General features: G+C 38.8%; 2 protein-coding genes across 4 annotated transcripts; one reads left to right on the top strand and one right to left on the bottom strand.

The window, feature by feature from the left end:
* Positions 1 to 79: 79 nt before the first annotated feature.
* Positions 80 to 5,085, bottom strand: LOC118410923 (NFU1 iron-sulfur cluster scaffold homolog, mitochondrial-like). Its single transcript, XM_035812833.1, has 8 exons — positions 4,817 to 5,085; positions 4,307 to 4,413; positions 3,552 to 3,687; positions 3,170 to 3,236; positions 2,523 to 2,640; positions 2,209 to 2,272; positions 1,365 to 1,545; positions 80 to 730 (listed from the first exon to the last, which is right to left on the bottom strand). Exons 1-8 carry the CDS (start codon positions 4,888 to 4,890, stop codon positions 632 to 634), a joined length of 846 nt encoding a protein of 281 aa, XP_035668726.1. The 5' UTR covers positions 4,891 to 5,085; the 3' UTR covers positions 80 to 631.
* Positions 5,086 to 5,315: 230 nt separating this feature from the next.
* LOC118410920 (chondroitin sulfate N-acetylgalactosaminyltransferase 1-like) lies at positions 5,316 to 15,811 on the top strand. Of its 3 annotated transcripts, XM_035812828.1 has the most exons (3): positions 5,327 to 5,452; positions 10,807 to 10,884; positions 11,796 to 15,811. In XM_035812828.1, the coding sequence occupies exon 3, from the start codon at positions 12,167 to 12,169 to the stop codon at positions 13,745 to 13,747; it is 1,581 nt and encodes a 526-aa protein (XP_035668721.1). In that variant the 5' UTR covers positions 5,327 to 5,452; positions 10,807 to 10,884; positions 11,796 to 12,166; the 3' UTR covers positions 13,748 to 15,811. The 3 variants fall into 3 exon arrangements, with proteins under 3 accessions (XP_035668720.1, XP_035668721.1, XP_035668723.1); XM_035812827.1 differs by lacking the exon at positions 10,807 to 10,884 and having other exon boundaries at positions 5,316 to 5,452; XM_035812830.1 differs by lacking the exons at positions 5,327 to 5,452; positions 10,807 to 10,884 and adding an exon at positions 9,562 to 9,698.
* The last annotated feature ends 475 nt before the right edge of the window (positions 15,812 to 16,286 follow it).

The following is a 16,286-nucleotide window of genomic DNA, read 5'->3' on the forward strand; positions in this document are numbered from 1 at the left end:
AATGTTGGAATTGATGTTATCATTTTTTAGCATTCATTAGCATTAAGATACATGGTATATAAATAAATGTACACAAACATGTGGTGACAATACTCTTTATTTCTGTTACTGTTTCTTGAATTGTACACATGTACACATTATAAAAACTTCTATTACCATATCCACAGCTTTCCATTCACACATACAGAATTTTATAATACTTTTCCCCAAAACAAGATTTCAATCCAATGACATTGAATGTCTGCTTTACAATTTCCTGTCCATATCCCTGACAGTAGCAATACTCAATTCCAACTTGGCCCAGTACATGTATCTGGAAATGATATATGAAAATTCCAATTGCTCTCCAGGGCAGTTTTTCATCCTTACACAGGCTGTGAATCTGTGAATATCAAAATATAGGGCATAGAACAGCTGGCAAAAAATGGCAAAAATCATCTGTGCTTTTCCAAGAATAATGTCCGTTGTGGTAAGGATATTCTTTCTTTAACCCGCTTGATTGCAATCATGCTATAGGAACACTCCAAGTATGTACAAATAAAGAAGTTTGGAACAACTTTTCCATGTCTGGATGTTCTGTTCAGAAAATTGTTATGGAGACTGAGAGTGAGAGAAAGATTTCCGGGACTCTCTAGTCTTCAGCTCCTTTCTTGCCCTGTATGTCTTGCTTCATTCTCTCCTCAAACTTGGCAAACTCTTCTTTTGCAATACTGTCCACTTCGTCTTCCACCTAAAGTATTGGAAAAGCATGATTAGAGTAGCCTGGTCACCATGCTACACAGGTCGGTTAGGTGCATTTTACTGAGCCCTGTCTGATAAGGTAAGCATAGGCCTGTTTTTGGCAGCCTGTTTTTCAAGTCAACCTTTCTAGTAGCAAAGTAATTAAAACTAACCCCTTGAAAATTCCCTGATACACTGTATGTGCTAATGAACTATGCAGGTGGGCAACACTCTTATGAAATCTTTCAAATCTTTATCAAAATACATGTACCATGTTGCAGACTTTTTGTCAAGTCTGAATTGTGTTGGCACTTACAAATACTCCTCTGGGGATCTAGCAAGATAAAAAGAAACCATATTCGAAATCATGCTCACAAACGATTATTATCACCATGGAGATAGTAGCAAGCTCACAATAATATGGCTACCAGACTAAACTAGAAAGGATTCAGAATCTATACCATGTCAACACAAGATTGTAACCGTACAAAGAAAGATTCAAACTTTAAAAATGCTGAACACAGACTCCTATAACAGTCCTCTTCCAGCAACAGATTTATAATACATTACAAGTTGCTGTAAAAATTGTTCATATTGCCAATGATTCAATACGTGTATATATATGGAGAATGTACTGATCATACCTCTTCCACCCCCTGCACCTCTGGTATGTAGAACTGCAGCATGTTCTGTACTCCGCTTCTCAGCGTGACGACGGAGCTCGGACAGCTGGAGCACGACCCCTGCATCTTCAACTTCACGATCCCCGATTCCTGATCAAACCCTACGTACACTATGTCTCCCCCATCCTCCTGCACTGTCGGTCTGGGTTCAGAAAGGAATCAACATAAATACACAATAGGAAAGTTACTCAAGCAACTGGATGAGTTTTGACCATTTACAAAACTTGTTGCTAGAGTATTTCTTGAGTTGTGTACTGTAGTATATGCATGTTGACATTTTTGCAATGGTTCAATGTCTTTCAAACTTTATTGCTTAATAAATATTGCAGTTCCTGTCAGGACTGAATTGTATTGATTTTTACATCACTCAAATTCTGCCTCATAAAACACTGCAATGATTTAAAACATGAGCAGCATAAAACAATATAGCCTATATAAAAGTTTACATTCTGACAACAATTAAGGGAACAAAGGGAATTACAGGCTTTACATGGACATGGATAAAAGGTTCTTGGGATAAAAGAGTTCCTGTGTCTATTTGTCAGCAGTTTTTGTGGGGACCTCTTTACCAGAAACTTAAAGCTAACACCCCATTTTCTCCCTACCATGAAACAACATCAAATCCCAGTAAATTTAAAGGGATATACAGTACATTATCACCTAGATGTCTAACCTTCATTGACCAAATAACAAATATGGTTTCATCCCTTTTCAAATCAATCTTTCCTGGTCAGACCCTTAGAATTAGAAAGCAGAGCTACATCCACATACACAGGTACTTCCCCAGCAACAGTCAGTAACTGACCTGATCCTGGTGTCCAGTAGCTCTTTAATCATCTGTACTGTCTCATCATCATCTGGATGGATTACTAGTGGAAACAAACGAACAAAAAAATTACAAAACAATCTTCTGAAGTCCATATTAAGTTATGCTTGTTTTCTAGTACCCGGTATGAATTTTGCTTTATTAATGGGAAAGTACTACACTATAGTCAAGAAATTAGACATATATCTGGCTCCAGAGATCACAATTGATGTTGTCATCATTGACAATTGCTTATAGCATTTGCTTGTTTGTTTCCTTGTGTGGAAACATTAATAGTGATGGAGAAGCCTGACCTGTATCAGATGGAGGGGGCTCATCTGTAAGGATGGGCAGTCCACTGGCAAAGAAGTCCATGATGGTGGCGAAGATGTCAGGCTTGAGAATCTGCCAGTCATACGTGTCATCATCCAGCTGGACATGGAGAGGAGTGTCAAGACAAGGGTCTTAGAAGTTGTGTGAAACCGTATGTTGGGTACGTCAATAGAGGTTAGACATCCATGTAAGAAGATACACAAGATCACAGTCACTCAAGTCTATCCACAGTTAACACAGTTACTCAAGTTACTTGAATTTATCCAGGTGCTTGATTAACATATCTTGCATAGCATATGCTAGGTAAAAAAACTTGGCAGTTTCAGTACCAATTTATTTGAAGGTCATCCTTGATACATCTGAAAAAATTAGAGCCCAATGAACTTAATACAGAGACAAGAATACAACATTTATCAGTAATGACCTTAAAACTTTCCGGGCTGAAACAGCTCTACTACAAATTAATATCAGCACAGTCCACTTTTAGATGAAACTGTTCTGGTATGTTGTCGGAAAGTCTGACGAGATCTTATTCAGCAGATGCCTTTGTTTTCACTTTATCAAGTGTATCTTGATTCCAGGTCCAAATACCTGGTAAGTCTGAGTTAAATATTTTACCATTGCTCACCTTTGTAACAGTGACAAAATCCCTCCCGAAGAACACACCAGACACACCCTCAATTCTGAACAGTTGTCTGAAATGAAAAAAAAAAGAATCATAATCCCTTGCTGCAGAGAGTATACTTGTCATACACTTTATTAGCATACATTAAACCATATTTCACTCCTAGTTGAGTATTTCAAGAAAAGGAGGATGGATATTTCTAACATTTCCAAGCTGAAAATCTCACATTGCCCTGAGGAAGGAGACATACAGTCACCAAAGCGTTGATCTTAGAGAAAATATTTGGCTGCATACAGATCCGTATCAGGTCCAGTGAACCAGTATCCATAAGTCAACATACTGCACAGGCTCTTTTCAAAATCCCCCTCCCACCGGGTGCACCAACCTTGCCAGAGGAGAAGCATGTGCTGCGCTGTGGTTGGGGAAGTCAAATGTTCCTGTCTCTAGTACCTCACAGCCTGGTAGGAACTTAAGACTGTTGGGGTTGGGAGTCTCCTGCGTCTGGATAAACATGGTTCGTGCTGAAGTAAAGACATCAATACAGAAAACAGTGAGTTGAACATCTGTGTAAAAAGAATCTTTGTCCAGTGGGTTAAAAATCTAGGTCAAATAGTCCATGGGCTCATCCCTGAAACATGGAGGCTTAGAATTAAGTATCTGCTAGCTGGAAGCACATGTAACAGTTTCAATATAGATTTGAAGTTTTGAAGTCAACTTGTAAACTGAGCACATCAGCAAATTAACAACAATTTGCATTCTCATTGCATCACTCCTACAAGCTTATTCACAAATCTAACTGGACATGCATGAGTCAAAGATAAAAACAACTGATTTGAAAACAGTCTATGGATATATGTATGTACATGTATATCTATATCATATATGACCTAGATTGTTCAGTTTACATAACAACTTTGAACTTTGAACTTTATTCGCCTTAAAAACGGCGGCACATTCGGCACTGCCGCGTGCAGGGAGTACAAGTACGTCAATGTCATTCAAAGGCCTTAACCTTTGACCTGTGCATGTGTAGTCCGCTCAATGAAAGGGCTTATTTTTCATCCATGAACAAGAAGATACTGCAAATTATTGGCTTTCATCATCTGACAAGATGTGTGTCACATACAAACTTTACAGTACCCTGTTGCTGCTGTCCCACCCATGAGAACATCAAGGGTCTGGCCAGGATAGATGGACGTCCCTCTGAGCCAGGTACCCTCTGTACACCAGTGTAAAAACGCTCAGGTCTAGAATAAAAGGAAAAGAAAAACACTATGAAATTCTTAAATAGCTATTACGCAATACGTCAGACAGCTAATCATATGTTATATATTTTGGTGACCTTACACAACCTTTATGATTGTTGTGATGTCTACAACAAAATGATCGCATCAAATGTAGTGGGGCAGCGAGACGCCAACTTCACTCTATGTATTCGTACGAATTCTTGACAGAAATATGCGCGTATTATACAACTGGCACCAATCCATTTATACCACAATCTTGAGCGAATAAATTTTCCCTTCACCCACTCTCCCAGCCACAGACGAATTGGCATATCTTTGATTAAAACGTTGCTTTATATCCAGTATTTTAGACCCTTTGTATGGTACTTCACCCAAAGTTAACGTCGAGAGTACTTAAACTTACAAACACCTCTTGGGAGCGGAGAAATCACGCAAGAAAGACCGAAATCGCAGAAGACGCAGCCCACGGGCAGCCATCTTGTTCTTCTTCACCTTGTACTGTGACGCCACCTATTGGATGTCATCAATACTGCAGATAGATAAACAACGGTTTACCCTTCCACCAAGCAGATTAATCATTCATACGGATGACCATCGTTACCATTTGTTGTTTCATGGTAAAAAAAGGAACAGAATCTATCAACAGGACTGTTACGTGCAATAACTTCTTGAGGGGCCTTTATGGGGAGGGGGGGCAAGGCGGTAACTTGGATGATACTATTACAGTCAAATGGAGAAGCAAACCTAGTGCAATCTACATTTACAATAAGGGAATGAGTACAACAGTGTACCGTTTCTAAACAATAAAGTACATTTTGACCCTATTAGTAGTATACTATTGACAAATATGTTACCATTTATTATTCTAAATCGCTTATAAAAAGTTTGATGTGCAGATATACAAGTTACATACCCGCTATTGTAATGGTACGTTCTCACCCCCGATTACTGTCGTCTGCAAATCTTCTTCCACGACGCAAAGATGGCAGCTCTTCAGTCTGACGGTCCGGACGGTATTCCTCACATATTTCCACCCAAGGTACGAATTCCATGGGAAAGATAAGCCCTTTATTTAAGAACACATATCTATTAGACGTATACTAAAGTTATACATCATTTTAATGTAGGTACCGTTTTCTGACGGCTGCAAATTTTGGTTCAGTTTAGCAGACATGTGAAGGTAAAAATTCTGTTTGCGTTTCTGACTGTGCCATGTTATGTTGTGGCGCGGAAATCTCAGCTGTATCCAGCATTCCTTTTATTTTCCAACACTGTGTTATTGTCAATAACAATACCTTGTAATTGATAAGGCCACAGGGATTGTCAAAATGATCGCAAACCATCTAGTTAGCCACCCTAGTTGGTCAAATAACGTAAATAACGGTGCGGATTATAACGGGACGGGGTTTTTCAGTTGGAGTGATTCCATATGGTGTCTGGTTCCAGGGTCACGCTAGCTGTGACCTATGACGAAGTTTTAGTCGTTGGTTGGGAGAAATGGGTCAAGGAAAATGGATGTGTGTATTCAGATTGATTTTAGATTCATGAATTTGTAGGAGTCGCTTTCTTATGATCTGGCAATCACACAGAAGCCTGATTACTTTCCCCAAGGGAGTGAAGTATTGTTTGGTCTGTGTGGCTGTCAGTTGTGTGTGTGTGTGTGTGTGTGTGTGTGTGTGTGCGTGTGTGTGCACTTCATGCTCCATATCTTTCTACAATTCTCCTTGTACAAGTCAATTCGGCACTACATTCTCTGACTTTTTCAAATTGCAACAGGGACAGAAATCTATTCTACTCTAGCCTCCGTCACCGGCGTCTCTAGGGCCTTGGCGAAAGTTGTTGTTTTTTTGGTGAGGGTGGGGGGATTGGATGTCGATTCGTGATTTTTATTCGGGAATACGAGGGGAAAGGAAAATATGCCGGGAAAGGAAAAATGCAGGGAGAGGAATATATACCGCCGGTATATATTCCACTCCCGGCAAGATTGAGTCCATTCAATACAAATAAAGAGGTACAATTAAGTAGTTAAGTCTGCCATCTCTGATTGCCTTACTTACTGTATTACAATGCAGAAATGTTAAAATGTTAGTGATGGTTTTATGTTCACGGTTTTCGCGGTGACCACTTCACCTCAAACTTAAAACCACCGCAAATATTTTCCATGGCAGTATGAGACTACAGTCTATGGTGTTACTGTGAACTTAAAACCACCTAGAATACTACATTTTCCCACTACCGCAAAAGTAACTCCATGCCATGGTCCTAATGTTTTGGTAGCAAATAGCTTTTTATCTAACTTATATAGAATACATTGTAATGTAGATGTGGGGGTAGGTATAGGCCTCATGCAACTGGCTCTAGAACTGCAAGGGCATTTTCCTAAATGTATAGTATAGTATATGTAAACTTGTCATCATGATCTTTTCAAGGAAATGCATGTACATCATGCATGTACTTTTTTTCAGGCAGGAAGCAGACATGTTGACATTGTTTTGTATTTCCATTGTTCACAACTCCGGCTGTGCGCCTCAGTAATCTTGAAAGGACAAAACAAATATTCTTTTTCTTTGTTTAGATATTTTACACCAGATGCTGGCGTGTGTTTTCTTATCAGCTTTACTTCCATGTTAGTAACCGAAGATGTACATTTGAACAGCTGTGTTAGTTGCAAATTCTGTCTTTGTCCCACAGTTTTTAGAAGCAATGATAGTGTGATAATGGTGTGGCATTGTTTGTTATGTCTGATATCAGGTTATCATCCCATTTAGCACCTGTTGAAATCCCATATTCCCAACCATCCTCATTGATAGAAAAAGATATCTTAAGCAAAGTATAAACAGATAACATATATACTGATAAGGTATTCTGAGTTATGTAATTTCCACTTTAAAAGTTGGGTGTAGATTTTAGTAAACATACCAATGTCAAAACCAACCACTTCCTGTTGTGTTGGTGGGTATTCAACCTTGACATTCAGTGGACCATAGAACTGACTACAAAAGAACTTGATCCAAGATTGATGGTCTCTGCCAAGATCAGGTGTTTTTTCAGGTTGATACTAGCCTGGTATCCAGACATATTATAGCTCCCGAGTCTCTTCTATCCTCTCCAAATATATCTGGCATTACTTTGTGTGGGTATTCCAAAGGGTCCAAAAATATTATTAATGTGGCACATTTTGTTTTGTTCCCAGACTTTGTGAGTTAAGATTCAAAACTTAATATGAGTGCACACAGAAGGGCTATACATTGCAAATTTTTAAAATAAATTTTGGTCACAAACCTGTAAACAATGTATGTGTATGTTAGATCAGTATTTCTACCCTTGCACCTTGCTAGCTTAGCCTGAGTACCATCCTCCGTAGTGACCGTTGGCTCACTACTTCCGCTTGCTAACCATGGTCCGTGGTTAGCAAGCGAAAGTAGTGAGGCAGCGGTCACTACGGAGGATGGTATTCAGGCTATCGCAAGCTAGTACCGGTAGGTGGTTTCAGACAGACAGTCAGTGAAGGTGCCAGGGTTTCCATTATTGTAGCAGTAGGTACATTGTAAATATAGTACTACTGCAAACTCAAAACCACTGCCAACCCATTTTCTTCCCACCATGAAATTAAATCCCACTACCTTAAGATACACCTGATGTTCAAAGAACTGATCCTTTTAAGAAAAGTTTTATTCATTAACTGTTGCTGACGTGGCAACTTTGTTATTAGTAATTAGGTTATGGAAAACCATTTGCTAAAATGCCTTTACCTAAAAGGTGAGGTATGATGTTACCAAAACTTTATTTCTTGTAGAAACTTGACAACAATTTAGGATCTTCAACTTCAAGATTCTTTCTTCAAGATGGTCAAAAGATCTTTTTGCATTGTATCAGTGGTTAGAGTAAAAAGTTTTATCTCAAGTTGTATGATATGCTCATTTTAATCACCTCATCAGGAATGTCTGAGGCTTCAGACAAATGGCTTCTTGTTGGTCGAGCTGACTGGGTCGGTAAAGGGCTGAATTGTCATGATCCCCCTTGTCAGTTCCAAGGTCACTTGTGTTTAAACTTTAAGCTTTCCAAATGAAAAGTTATGTCCTTGTCGTGGCCCTGTTGCCTGTTCACATGCCCCTCTGCTTTCTCTTCCAAGGAAAAGAGGTTGGAAACAGGCAGACATCTGGAATAAATTGAAATAGATTTGTAAGAGAAGACAACATTTATTTGCTCTTCTGACAAGATCAAAATTTCAAGTCAGAGGTAAAATCCAAAATTTCCTTGCAGTTAGAACTTCTTTGTGGTATGTACATGTGTATTGATATGTTATTGCTCATCTGTCTTTGTATGTCAGACGTATGCAATATTGCGGGTTAAAGCAAATGACTAGGCCATATGACACCATATACCCAGAGGAATAGGTATACAGCCTATCCAAACTTACCTGTATGAGACATGGATCCTTTGATTCTTCATTTATTGAAATTTCTGTGAAATGCTTTGGTCCCTTTGGTACATAAGGAGATTACAGATTTCATTTTGAAACCAAAATTTCCACAGTAATCTTGGCATGTCTACGGTGTAATAAGGCCTGAACATTTGCCATAACCACCAACTAAATTCACTGAGTGAGTGTTATTAACGGTATTGTTATATAGCCTATACAAAGTAACCCGAATGGGAAATACAAATTGCTTTGAAAGATTTTTACTATACTTGTAAATTCATTTGTTGAATTTCTGAGAAATGCGTTTGTAAATTTACATTTGTCCTTCGGTATGTAAGGAGAGTACAGAATCTGATCTCATTCTTAAACCAAAATTTCCAAAGAGAATATTAGTAACATAGCAATCTTGGTATGTCAAATCTTTTCAAAATCCTCTTTACTTTTGATGAACATTCCTCCCTGCTGTTTGTGATCATTCCTCCTTGCTAGGTGTTCTTCTGATTGGTCAATGTTTTGTGGACTCTTCTGATTGGATCCTGTGACTGAAGCACCTGCGTTTTATTAGTCGTAACCAATATAAAATGGGACTCTCTGATTCATTGGTCAAAGTCACCCTGCTGTATGATGAAATGTTGTATCATTGGTGTATCATTGTTGTGATGTGTGCATGTTGTGATTTATATTACCCCTGACCAGCTTGACCCTGATGTGTCAGTAAGAGTTGGGTTTTTAATTAAATATCTCTGCTTGGTGCCTACAAATGGTCCACAAATCTTTCATCTTCTACTAGCTGAAGGCTGTTTGACCTGGGGTCTACTGACCAGGCCATCAAGTGAAATTCTTCAGTAGAAAACATAGGAAGGTATTGCATTAAGTCAATTATTCTTTGCCATCACTGATTTGCAGGTCCCCACATGTATTTTAGCCCATTTTGGACATAGATATGCAACTAAGATCATTGTCACTGTCATGACGAAATGGTCGTAAACTTAAGCTTTACTTTGTTTTGCTCTTAGGTCAACAATTAATGCATGTATTTTTTCCGTCATCCTTCATCTTTCCTCCTTCTTGTAAGTTCATTTCTTGCCTTCTGGCTGGTGTTATGTTACATCATAAGTTGTAACAATTTTCATTTTTAAAGAGAATTGCATTTTAAATCACACTGTTTTCAATTTTAACAATCATGCTAAGGTAGCTTAGAGATTCTTCTTGGCTGGACTTTGCGAGCGAAGATCATCTAGGGGTTCAGTTCAGCTAAAGATATTTTTGAGCTAGATCTATGTTTAACACTCAGTTAAGAGCTAACAGTAACAGATGTGTTAGTAAATAGATTTGCTTACATGTACTACGATGTAGCTAAAGTCAGGATCTGCATTGACATGTAGATATTTCAGAACGGCTGCAATTCATGTCTTCTTGTAATGTGTACTAAATTTTCGGTAGTATTTGTTGGTGGTATGAAATAGATACATGAATAAAGAATATATCAAGTGGTATGAAATAGATATGAATAAAGAATATATCAAGTCCGAGGTCGTATGAGTTCCGTATTGACATTTCTTTGGCTTAGGTAAAGATTGGCACTGAGGAAGTCATTTTTGAGGTTTGATAACAAGGATGCACAATGATGGTCAAAGTAAAAACAATTCCAGTCCTTCCAATGAGACATTCCTGTACTTCTAAGCGTCAAGAAATCCAGTCTTCCAATATGGTCAGTAGCAACATTTGGAAGCAGACTAGATCTAACAGGACTGGATTCCAGATTATGTATTTTTATGACCTTCAAAGCATTTATCATTGCAACATTTGGCAACATTGGTGCCGTATCAAATTTTTGTATAAGACTGGACAAAGAGACTTGGTAGCTATAATAGGTTTGGATAGCAGGGTAGTGGTGCCAGTGATGTTAGCTTCCTTTGTTGGTCAAGCAAAGTTTGATCTAAACTTGTTCATTCACTTCACTTGATTAGATAAGGTGAGGTGAATAAGAAAAGCCTGTCACATCTGGAACGGATGAAGTTGAAGTTCAAGTGAACATAAAGTTGAAGGTAAACACTGTCAGAGACAAGTTGATGTATTGTAGCTAGTCCTCAGCATGTAGACGGTCTTTGAGCCAGATTGGTGACAGATTCGGATTCCCTTTGCACATTACCCATTGCTGTCTAGACTAGGGTCTGCATGGAGGAGGAGGGGGGATCAGAAGATCCCCCTATATATTATGCCAAAATCAAGGAAGGCATTTACACGATTTGGTTGCCCTGCTTTGAATTATATACATGAATAACATGGATTTCCCTACGAATTCCAGGAATCAAAATAGGCCACCTACTGCTTACAGAAAAGAGCATGCAGTCCCTCGTAGACTGCTGGCGCTTCTCCTTCACCTTAAATTCCAATAAGAAATTATGATCAGCTCATGTCTATGTCTGACCTCCAAAATCTGCATGTCTGTTACCAATTTGCCCACAGGGGTGCCTCAGGTAAACTTAAGTCCTGGGAGTTACTGTCAGTGTTCTTACATTGCTGAGTGTCAGTTCAGATTTATTTACAATACTTCCAGGATAATTGGTGAACATTGTGTTTAAGATATCAGCACCTTAAAATGCTTGTAGGCTTACAGAATCTGTGTCTGAGCAAAGGAAATGATGAAATATTGATGAAGCTCACATTTGTTTCACCTGCATAATTCATTACAATCCTCAAAGATACCAGGATTTGCTGTTGATAATTGAAATATTGGTATTTTTTGTCTGAAAATCTGGAGATTACATTAGGGATTATTCATACTAAAGATCGATAGCAGTATAATTCCACTTGCAAGCTTTGAAAACCCAAAGGAATTTCACTCAAACAGAAAGAGTAATTGAAATAGGCATAAGGTAGGTTGAACTTACCAAAATACTTTCATACCTTATTTGATAGTCTATGTACCAACCAACCCCTCTTCTCACATTTACAGGTCGTTTTCATGCCATGAATGGCAGCCACTCAGTTTGGCAGCTTGGCAGTTGAACCCAGGAGGAAGAGGCACCCCCTTACATGATCCTGTGAACTGCAGGATACACTAGCACCATATGGACTGCTGGAGGCAAGGCTCTCCGTGGCATATAAACTGATGGAAATCCTGGTGACCAATGTAATGTTTAACTGTTGTCTTGCCTTCCATCGGATTTCTATGTAGGGCTTGGCCAATATACAAAACACCTACCAGAAATTATGACTGAAAGAGAAGTGGCCAAAAAACAATTGGTCACCAGGGACATCACTTCCTCATAGTATTGAAAAGGTAGCAGTCCAACACTTTTTCGGCTTCTTATTTTTTTAATTAGCATGTTTGCCAGTATGATTCTTAGCAAATTCAAGCATCTACCTCTCAGTACACGCATTCCCATACTTCTCTTCTTACTGGGACTGGCAGTCTTTACTTCTCTGCACTACCTGAACTGCAAGGTAGGGGGCAGCAATGATCCACAGAGCAGGCAGGCAGTAATGGACTATCAAGACAAAGACTACTACCTCACACTTCTCAACGAGCGTGAGGAGCAGCACAAGCAGTATGTGACAAGTTTGAAGAAACAGATCAGCGAGCTGAAACTTGAACTTGCAAGACGGACAGAAAAGATCAACAAGGGTGCCCAACCGGTGAACGATGTGGTCCAAGTGTTTGATGACCACGTAAATGACAATGATGACTTGAATGACTATCTACAGCAACAGATAGATAAGGCAGAAGTCAGACATGGCTTCCGTGTACGCAACGAGTATGAGATCATACCCTTCAATATGTTCACACCACAGCGAATATACCAGCTGGAAATGGGACTGTATCGTCACCCTGAGGAGAAACCCACCAGGAAAGACAAGAAAGATGAACTTATTGAAGCAGTGGAATATGCACTGGAACTCCTAAATGGCCAGAAGGTTAAAGAAAGCAAACAGTTTACTGTGAACGACTTTGTTGAAGGGCTTTATCGCACAGAGAGAAACACAGGCACTCAGTACGAGCTCTTCTTCCGATCAGGGGTGTCTGGTCGCATTCACCGTATGGAGATATTCCGTCCATTTGGGCCGCTACTGCGGGTGAATTCAGAGGTATTTGAAACATCCAAGACCACCATCAACATCATTCTCCCCCTGGCAGGACGCATGGAGGCATTCCGTATCTTCATGCAGAACTTCAGGGAAGTTGGGCTGAAGCATGACCGGAGGGTGTTTCTCACGGTGGTGTACTTTGGACAGGAACACTTGCAGGAGGTAGAGAACACTCTGGAAAGCATTGCCAGGGAAACAGGCCAGAGAAGCTACTACAAACTTATCGCACTCAACGAGGAGTTCTCCAGGGGAAAGGGACTGGAGGTCGGGGCTAAAGCCTGGGACAAGGGAAATGTACTCCTGTTCTTCTGTGATGTGGATATCTGGTTCACAATGGACTTCTTGGACCGTTGCAGGTACAGTACAGTGGCAGGGAAGAAGGTGTTCTATCCCATCCTCTTCAGTCTTTATAACCCCAGCATTGTGTATGCCCAGGAGAGTCGGATCCCTCCACTGGAGCAACAGCTGACCGTGAAAAAGGATACAGGATTCTGGCGAGACTTTGGCTTCGGCATGACCTGTCAATATCTGTCAGACTTCCTTAACATTGGCGGGTTTGACCTTGACATCAAGGGGTGGGGAGGGGAGGACGTTAGCCTGTACCGCAAGTACGTGAGCAGCAACTTGATCGTGATCCGAGTCCCGGTGAAAGGACTGTTTCATCTGTACCACGAGAAGACTTGTGACGTGACTCTGTCAGAGGAGCAGTATAGGATGTGCATCCAGTCCAAGGCTGTTGGGGAGGCTTCACATGCCCAGCTGGGGATGCTGGCTTTCAAGGAAGAGGTTCAAGCACATAAAGCCAGCAGGAAACACTGATCAACTCCTAAATTTTGCTATAAAGATAAATTTGTTAAACATGCTATTTCCGTATTCAAAGTTAAGTGCCTACCAACAAGCTTTCAATCAGTCCTCTAATCCCTCTCAATTTGAAATGACCAGAAGCCTAAGTCATAACATGATCTCGGTGGAAGTGTGGCAATGTACATACAATTTGAAAGCTTATTGGTAAAATCTTTACTTTGTTTTTGGAAACAACATTATAAAATCTTTATATGATATGTATAACAACATTATAAAATCTTTATATGGTATGTATTACTATCATAGACAAACTTGTGATTCCCGATATCTGTACTTAATCAATCCATAGATCATGCCAATTTGTAGCAAAAAGGGGTATCACATATGATGACTAAAGCTTTGTAGACTACAGAAGTCTATGTTAGTCTATAAAACCAGATCCAAGTGCCTAAAAAGTTCTGTTGGGTTCTGATAAGACGTAATGTTGTAGTCTTAGTTGAAATGAGTGTCATGTTCAGTGTTAGTGTATTGTATATCACTATATGATAGACAAATGCAGACTTTGTCTCAAGAAGGAAACTTCCATATACAGATTGTTGTAAAGTTTTAGGTACAGTAGTAGAAAAGCTATTGAGTATACTGGTAATGTCAACTTTCTGTCCATACTATGTGTCATCATCATCATTATGGTCTGGGCTAAGTTCACTCTTAGTCTAGACTTAGATCACTATTTAGTATGATCTTTTATTTTTCTTGAAAATATATATCATCAAATGAAGACAATATAATAATGTAGAAATGTGTAATGTAAGCAACAAATACTAGAGGCATTTTACTTAATTCTCTTTGAAGCTAATAATCAGCAATGTTATGAAATGTCCATGTTTTTATTTATATATTTTTCTTTTATCATAAGTGGTAGCTATCATGGCATTGGCTTTGAAATTAGTATCAGTCTGGACTTGCAACAGTGTCACCTAGCAGTTGTCACTATACTGCAGATTGAGACCAGTTCAAGTTCACAGAAAACTCATGCTACAACTTGAAAAACTTATATTTTCTCCTAATGATTAATTTTTTTGATTGTTGACAACTTTTTTTGCCAATTTTCCACTAAACCTTGCCAAAACAAACGTTTAAAATTGTTTTCAGAGAAATTTAATAGTTGTTTATTCAAGCCATTTCCATAATTTTGGTATTGAGGACATTTGTGTCATACGTTGTTATAATTCCCAAATTTTAACTTTCACACAAAGTGTTTAATTTAGTAAAAATTCATGCAATGTAAGATATAATATGGCACCCTATGTAAAATTAACTTTCAAATCAAATAACATTTTCCAAAGAGTAGGCCTACATTCTCCCCTTGTTAAGGAAGTACAAAAAACAGAAACTACCTCTAAATTCCACTGTTCCATCTTGCTTTATCGTACTGTTCTGAATGTAACAATTTTGATGGGTTGGTTTGTAGTTTGGTTTGTAGTCAAGTGCAACTGGCTTGACTTTTTTCCCTTGACTTGGATGACAGTTCATGAAACCAGTCAAACATGCACAAGTAAGGACCACCTGGCCAATGTACTTTTTTTCCTTTGACACAGGCATTAAGAATCATGCCAAAATGCGACCAAATTTCCATATAGACCAGAGTTTATTGGTCCTCAGAATTATCCTCTTTGGAAGGTTTGACTGTATATACCAAGTAGCTGTTAAGAAATATTGCTTTGTTTAAAACTTCTCAAAGGATGTGTCTAGACTCATTTTACTTTATCTTTGGGGGGGACTGCTGATTTGAGGTTTCAAGGCTAGAGATGTGGGACAAGGAAGCAAGGCATAGAAATTTTGATGATGACTTTGTGCTATAATTCTTAATCTTGTACATGTACTCAAAACTTTCTTGTGGTAGTACAAAGTTGTCTGTTCCTTTTTGAAAGACCAATTTGCATGTAAATTGCATGTACCCTTGTTACTGTTTGAAGAAGAAAGAAAAGATTAGTAAATTCTTACTATGATTTTTTTCTGGTACATGTATTATTTGTTTTGAGCTTTCATCACGGAGGAATTAAACATTGCAATTTCATATCTCCAGTAGTGTCAACATAGTATGATTGGCCTCATTCTATGCCAATTCAGCAAACATACTAAGTGCTAATTGATTGGGCCACCCTTAGTATGTGTCCATATGACTCTAAGGTGATTTTACAGTGCTTTTAACAAGTTTTCTAAAATTTACTTGTACTATCGAGTAAGTACATGAAAAATTTACTTGCCCGAAGTAACACTTTACTTGCCTAAAATTTAGAAAAAATATTTCTTTGTATTTTCACTTCCAGTAATGAGATTCTTTTACTATTGGCTCTATTTTTCTGTGTTGAACAATGCTTGATGCCATGACTGTAGAAAGTAACAAGTACATGTGTATCAAAATCTCTGACACATAAAAAAATCTTACTTGCCAGATCCCACAAGTGAGGTAGGACATGCACTTGCCAGATCAGCACTTTCACTTTCAGCCCAGCACAATTGGCATAGTGGACTTGTCCAACCCTGCAGTGTT

This window comes from Branchiostoma floridae, chromosome 3 (assembly GCF_000003815.2).
Source record: "Branchiostoma floridae strain S238N-H82 chromosome 3, Bfl_VNyyK, whole genome shotgun sequence".
NCBI lineage: Eukaryota > Metazoa > Chordata > Leptocardii > Amphioxiformes > Branchiostomatidae > Branchiostoma > Branchiostoma floridae.